The sequence below is a fragment of the Opisthorchis viverrini genome (assembly GCF_000715545.1).
Source record: "Opisthorchis viverrini unplaced genomic scaffold opera_v5_28, whole genome shotgun sequence".
NCBI lineage: Eukaryota > Metazoa > Platyhelminthes > Trematoda > Opisthorchiida > Opisthorchiidae > Opisthorchis > Opisthorchis viverrini.
The window spans coordinates 1167451-1174840 of NW_008751684.1; the positions used below are offsets into that span (position 1 = coordinate 1167451).

General features: G+C 45.9%; 2 protein-coding genes across 2 annotated transcripts in view; one reads left to right on the top strand and one right to left on the bottom strand.

The window, feature by feature from the left end:
* Positions 1-1951: 1951 nt before the first annotated feature.
* The window catches only part of T265_12980 (hypothetical protein), a gene marked incomplete at both ends in the record, with an annotated part of 10343 nt that continues 4904 nt past the window's right edge, over positions 1952-7390 (top strand). Inside the window, 4 exons of the mRNA XM_009166594.1 lie at positions 1952-2071; positions 2107-2449; positions 3982-4344; positions 6173-6324. Coding sequence (XP_009164858.1) covers positions 1958-2071; positions 2107-2449; positions 3982-4344; positions 6173-6324 — 972 coding nt within the window. The remainder of the gene's footprint in view (positions 2072-2106; positions 2450-3981; positions 4345-6172; positions 6325-7390) is intronic.
* The window catches only part of T265_02331 (hypothetical protein), a gene marked incomplete at both ends in the record, with an annotated part of 29323 nt that continues 27160 nt past the window's right edge, over positions 5228-7390 (bottom strand). Inside the window, 2 exons of the mRNA XM_009166545.1 lie at positions 5228-5389; positions 6673-6771. Of these exons, the coding sequence (XP_009164809.1) occupies positions 5228-5389; positions 6673-6771 (261 nt within the window). The remainder of the gene's footprint in view (positions 5390-6672; positions 6772-7390) is intronic.

The window sequence follows — 7390 nt, forward strand, 5'->3', positions numbered from 1 at the left end:
GAGTTTGGACCGCGAGACAGTGAATGTTTTGGTTTTCTTGGGGACCCTTCCCGGAGCCAGTGATTCAATACTTTGACCTACTTGGTTGTAGAGGGCCGGCCTGGTCTGAGGGCGCCGGGAGTAGGGCATTACCCTCTCACTCCTGATGCAGCTGCATACAGCAGGTGCCCTTTGGGCAGCACCGGACTCTTTGGTCTTAAAGGTACTTCGACCGTATTGAATAATGCGCCGGCGGTCACGGTCAACCGTTGGGCAATCGGAGTGTGCGGTTTTGGGGCCGACCTTATCTAATCCGTCCTTCCTCGGAGGAAGGCAACATCGCTGCTTCCATAACTATGAACATGCTGGTCGCCTAGAGGAAATGCCCTACCGCCCACACACTCCTATCGCAGAGGACAGTGTGACTTTACCTCCATACCGCCTCGTAGGATGATTACTCGTAGTACGGGGACTCGCTATTCTTCGTCGGGCTGCTCCCCGTTTGCCTTCCTGACATGGTTGAACCTTTAGGAACTGAGTTCCGGCCAATATAGCCCGCAGGATCATTACAGCGTAGAAGCCCGACCACCGCGACAAGATGATAACTTTGGGTCGGGAGCGACCATTTACTGGGATTCAATCCAGCAAAGCGCATCCAGCTCTGGAGCTGATTGCAATTTCCACCGTATATTCCTCGAGTCATCGCTTCTGAATCACAAGACGCGCGGATGGCGAAATATGAAAGAGCTGAGCTCGTCCTTGATGTTCTGAATTACATGATCACTCTTGGGATGCGGAGATAGCATATATATATTTTAAGTCGAGGATTGCTTGTTTGCCAGTCATCATGATGGGCAGCATGACATAAGTTTTCAACACTAATGTTTCGCTGCCGTACAGTCGTGATTTATTTGAAAGCATTATTGAAAAGAAAAGAATAAAGGTGGACAGGTGTTGGTCATCATATCCCACGACCAAGAGAGCCGAAGGTAGTTTCCAAGTATAGGTCGGTTGCCGTTTTTAGCTGCTGGAATCGATCTCACTGTACCAGAATCTGGCGTGCAGTGAATATGTGATCCTTGAATCCAGCCTGGCTTTGATGGATGTGCTTCAGCTCATTTGACGAAAGGTGAGGCCAGAGAATACTTTCAATGACACAGCTACCTGGCTGATGTCACGATGGATTTTACACGGTTCATGACTCTTTTGAAGATGGGCTCGATTGTTATAGTGGCATATTCACCGAACACATTATCTTGATTCTGTGTAGCATTAGTAATTTTTACCAGGTAACCAGGGTGTACTTGCTTTTCAAGGGGACGTTACAAACCTTGCGGTCCTGGCGTTATCTTATGTTTCCAGGAGGACATTTCGCGCTTCATCATTTCTGATGCCCAATTAGGGTCTACATTCCATTCGCCCTCTTGCGTTTCATCGGAGCACTTCGTTGGGAGGCGACCTCGGCCGAATTAACGCCCGTTGTTAGCGAGTTTTGGGTATCGGAGGCCGATCACCTCAGTTATTGGAGGAGCTGTTGCATCTATTCTCCTATACTCAACTTCTTATCTACGCTTTGTTCTGCAGTATCGGCTGCAACCCAGATCGCCGTGCATACGTACGTGGCTGTTCGTAGAGCTGCCAGAAACCCCGTGCTACTGAATAAATTTTTCAGAGTCATTGTGGAGTATTACCATACTTGTTTTCCGTGTTTGATCGGAAAATCGGATTTCGTCCGTAGTTCATTTGTTCCGAAAACAATCGGTTTAGCAAGGGCACATTGCCACTGGACAGAAGATTCTGTTGTGTGGGTGCCGTTGGTAGGAGATTCAGAGGAATTTCATCGTCGGATAGTCTTTGTTTTTGAAGCACCCGTTGTGCCCATGAACTGAGCTGCATCGTTATATACTTGTCTCTTCTGTTTCAGACTTCCATCTTTGAGCGTCGGTTTTCCTTTGGATCCGGGTTCTGATACCTGAAGATGAAACAAATATCTCAGCAGTTTTTCGACGAAACTGTTCGAGCCAATTTGGAGTTACTTGATCAATCCATAGATGAGGCCATCGAGGAAACTATACAATCCTTCACCATTGAGGTATTTTTTTGTAAATGATCGTGATGCAACTGCAGGGAGTTGATTTGTCCAACATTATCCCGGATAAAATTAAGCATGTGGACGGCCATCCGTGCGAAAATTGTTACAGAAGTCTTGTCAATGTCCTCAACGAATCCACGCTCGATTCTGTGGCGCTTGAAACCTGCCTTGATGAAATTGAGAGGCTGAGTGCGATCGATCTGGCGCACAGAAAATTGATTGCCTCACAAGGAGCGTTTAAGTACTTGGAATTCGCACTGAAGAAATGTACGGAGTCTGGAGAAAAACGTTCCGCCATACACGTAATTAAGACAACCAGCGCTTTGCTGGTTGGTCAGTCGGAACTCATCAGGGGAGATGGAGAAGATTATTTGAACAGTAAGTCAGACAGTCGATGGTGAAATCCAACCATCATCTGTTTCCCATTTCTTTAAACTGGCCGAGTGGTTTATGACCCATTAGGTTGCCCACTAACTGGAAAGTTCCCATCATATTTTCAAATTTAGGGCTTTTCCGGTGCGCCTCACCTAACTCAACATTCTAGGTTGTCGCTATCCTCTGCTCCTCTGGGATTATCAACATCCAACACGGTTACTATTCGCATCACCTGGTCCTAATAGGTGCACGGTGATTACCCTTTAGAGAGTTTCTCGCACGAAACCATTCTGTTTTCTGGTTACTTAAGTTGTTTATCCATGTCAAATAAGTTATCACCATTTGGTATCACCATCAGCTGTAAAAACGGCGTACTTGCCATCATCGTCAGTGATTTAGGGAAGTGAGGCTCTAAGCTGCGCGTTGGAGGCCGATGCGCAGATACACATCAATTAATGCATCGATGTGAAAGTTTCAGGTCTGGATATCATCTGAGTGGGTCATAAGGATCCGACTGCCCATTGATCAAGTAGACATATGAACATATATGCACTGGAAGAACCTGACTCAAACCTTGTTGGTTTTTGGTGTGTTCTATTCACTTGCACAGGCTGAGTCAGCCGAATAAGCGATACCGGTCACTAATAATTCGACAAAAGACTGAGTTAGTAATAACTGTATCCTTTTAGCATCAGTGGGCACTGTCGCTGTAGCAAGTCTCTAATATGTCGTACGTTTCACGTCAATCCAAATCCATTGGTTTATTCACCTAACGGTGGTTATGTTTCTGAAAAGCCGAAAGCAAATGAACCAAGTCGCTCAAAACTCTACCGGTGCAGCACTAATCTAGACTGTTTAGCATTTGTGGATGTTCGCACTTAGTTCTTTTTGTGTCCCGAGCTCATTGACGAACTCGACTACCCTGGAAATATCGCCTAGTATTTTGAACTCATCCGTAGTCAATAAAACTTAGTCCCCTTTTAGACCATCCTGCCTACAAGGCAATAGTTCAGGTCCTGTTCGCATAAGAATCACTGTATACTCCGTATAACTGACAGCTAAACTGACCAAAGTGGAAGATTGCTGGAGTCACTTTGTGCATCATCGCTCGACCTATGTTCCAATAGCGTAGCGATCTTAAGTTGTTCTATTTTTCCTTGAATTCCAACCGTGAACTCGTACACCTCCATTAATAAAATGTATGCATTTGTAAGCGCGGGTTAACTAACCAGCCGCTCGTGGCCAAATGGTATAGTGCTCAACTGTTGGCCGGGAGGATCATGGATTTGAAACTCCCCGTAGTTTCGTGTGATACGCATTGCTGATGATTCCCACTATGGACTAAACAGCCGTAAAGTGCCTCTGGACTTTTCGGTATAGATTGATTTCACTTGCCTCACTAAATATCGATTAGAATTGTATTACACTTTCCTTCGTCTCTTAGTGTTTCTTCCTAGTTTGACTTGTCTCTGTGTCTCCTCGGCTTGTAATATCACAATTAAGACCTTGTCTCTTGTTTACTTTTTTCTCTTGAGGATTGACGGAGTTACTGACAAAAACAGCCGAAGCAGAAGAGCTGAATGCGGAAACACTGGATCTACTCTCTGAGTTGTGCCATGTCCTCCGAGTTGCGTGCCTAATGAATGAGCCAAATCGAACCAGAATCGCCCAGTCTCCGGTTCCTTCGAGAACGGTCGATTTGCTTTCACGCTTTGAACTCAAGACAGGTGTTCCTGAGCTAGATTCACAGTTGCATTGTATACATGAAGCCTGTACATTCTTACGTTCGTTGACGCTAGACGATGATATGAGTGTGGAATTCGGTGAGGGATCGGCTAATGCGCGGTCTATGGCATCTGCTGGAACAGCGATTGAGGTTCTTACGAAGTTGGCAAAAGGTGCTTATATTTTTGATCCTTTGATCACTTTCTTCCCCACATTATATGCACTGGCAAAATAACTGTCGTTTATTTCGATCACTGCGTGATTGATTGATTGCCCCAGGTGCAAACGTTATTCCGTCGATCACGCCGCTCTGATTATCACAGAGAGGATTTATAAATAATAAATCCACCGATTGTTTACCAAACCTCCCTGAAAAGAGACAGATCTCCGCGTCATCCATTCTTGTCGGATGCTTTCATAAAGTGCTTGTTGATCGCTGGAGCCGGAGATTGCAACTGTCCTCACTTCAGTTTGCATTTCTACATCGAGACGGTTGTTTGGCAGCTACATCTCTGTTACATGCCCTGCTTCTTCACTCTTTAGCGACTGCTTTCAATCTCAGCTTGACATTTGTTGATATCTGGAAGGCGTTTGATCCGGTTTCGCATGACAATCGTCAGGTCTGCCGAGGCGTTTGGAGTACCTTCACCTCTAGTTCGATACATCGCACAGTCTTATGAGAATGCTGTTGCAGTTTTCTCCAGTTCCGAGGCTCATTACCACAGGCGTGAAGCAAGGAGATCCACTCTCCCCATTGTTGTTCATCATGGCAGTTGATGAGGTTCTTGGATTGTCGATGCTGGTGGCTGCTTGGGGTCTGCACAACAGCATTGACGGTCCCGGTTTACAAGAGTTGGTCGCTTCGCCTCTTGCACTCCCAGAACGACTGTTTCCTCGGATATTTATCCGCGGTATCCAGCTTCGATGTAGCCTGCTTAGGACGAGAGTTAGAAGCGCTTGGCGTTGCCATGGTGGCCGGACAATTTTCTGTTGTGGAAACTGGCCAACCTGAGAGTTTGGTGCATGTTTTGCAGTCCTGTTGCATCACGCATGATGCTAGATATGCTCGTCATGATCGGGTTGCAAGGGAGCTCGCAAAACGTCACCGTCTTGGATACACGTCATGGACAGCACCTGCTTTAACGTCTTTAATCGATTTTCAGGAGCATCGAGCAACTGTGTTGGACGCAAGCACAGTCTCGGACGGGCATGGAGTGACTGTGGGATGAGAAGCAGAAGTACGGTGCTGATAAATATTCCTTCGCTATAATCTCAACTCCACGTGCAATTGGTTGTGATGTCAACTTTTTGTTCCACGAGCCGGTGATCCTTTCTCATCGAGGGATCTGCTTTCCTCATTCCGCCAAGGCTGTCATTGGACTGGGGCTCCCTAAGGTCACAGTCAGTAACTTGTGTTTGCTTACCATTGTGGACTCTCTGGCGTACTTACGCCACTTTTATGCGTGGTAAATGGCTTTGAGTGTACCTTCTTGCCATTGAATCTCACCCCAGACTCAGCACGATGGACACTGTGGCTGATTTGCTAGTCTTGACTGTGCTAGCGCTTACCGCGCCTTGAAGAGTATTCGCCGTTGTTTGTCCTTTCCTTGGGGGCGAGATGGCCCAAGTGGTTGGAGCGCGAATTCACTGATCGAAAGGTCCGTGGTTCGAATCCTGCCTCTGCTTCTAGACTTCCTCTGTCTAGGTTTGGGCAACCTGGCAGTATCCCAGCCCTTTTGCTTCATTTGGGTGGCATGGCAGCTAGGCACCGAAGGGGTGTTACAGCTGAGCGACTATTAATTTATTTATTTATTGACTTTGGCACATACAACTTAGGTTTTCGGTGGCTGTTGTCTAACAGATGATGTTCCGCGTAGTTTGCCTCGAAATAGTGGCTATTTTCGTTGGTTCATAGATAAGGAACTTTTTATGAGTGCGTACAGCCTCGGCGCTTATCTTTGGGCCAGTGCCTAATTATATAACTCTCATTTTCATACCCAGATGCCTTATCAATCTCAAGTGAAACTTGTGTTGCTGATGTCTTCCTCGCACTGTCTAGCATCATAACTCGTGACGAATTCTGTCTCAAGTTCACTGATCTGGAAGGAATGGATATTATTTTCCAGACGTTACTCAGCTTTTTGAACTCTGCGGTGAGCTGATTTTTTTCGTCTGTCTCTTATTACCGCCGTTTAGTCCTAGGGTTTTTGATTATGATTATGATTATGATTATTACACTTTTAAACGACGTTTTTCAAAACTGGAAATGGCCTAGGGTATTCCCGCAGGTCATCCGTTTCCCCGTCTGTTGCCTAAGGAAGGCGTTTTTACCGTGAATGTATATCACACGATTTGGTTGTTCATGATAATCTTTTCCAAAATAGCATACGATCGAAGTTTTCACACGGGGAGATGCACGGGCTTTCCCAACCAGTAGAAGGAACTAGTGTGTCGCTACTTTTGTCGATTTGTCGAAATATAATTAGCTCGGGCGCACTTACTGTTGGCTGATCAGGTGGTAGTTGATCTGTTCGCCGAGCTTGGCAATTGGTTTGCAAGCGTTTCGTCCCCAGTCGAGTGCACATCGTCAGTGTGTCATTCTAAACAAAACCAGATTGGGACGCCAAGTTGGTCCTCATAACAAGCTTCCAACGGAGGTCTGATCCTTCAAGTCAGATCTGTGTCTATGCTGAAACTCCCCTCGTTGTGTATCCCGAGGGGATCTGAGCTCGTGATCTTTCGGTTAGTAGCTGAAGATTGTCACTTGTTCATGAGTTGCTAAGTAGCAGTGTGATCCACTTGTACTCAGAACTATACACTGCTGTTGATTCCAAGTAGCAATGAAACAGCTATTCAGGCCTTCTAGGTTTTTCAGTATGGATCATCACTTGCAGGATGAATTCTCATTTGAATCCTCATAATTGCTTCACTAACTGCAGACCACTGGGCCTACTCGCTCCCTACCCAAGAATTAAGAGTTTGGCTGATTGTTAACGTCAGAGTCAATGGATTAACGAGATATTACAATCGCCCCGCCGATCCTGAATGAAAGTGATGCTCCATAATTCATTCTGAAATGTCTGCATGATGATGAGTGTGTAATATTGACAATACATTGGTGGTGCTTCTTTTCTGAAAGGCGTCGTATACCGTATGCTGTGACACTTCGGTTTCATGCTATGCTAGCGAGTTACAGCTTGCCGTATGTATGTATGTATG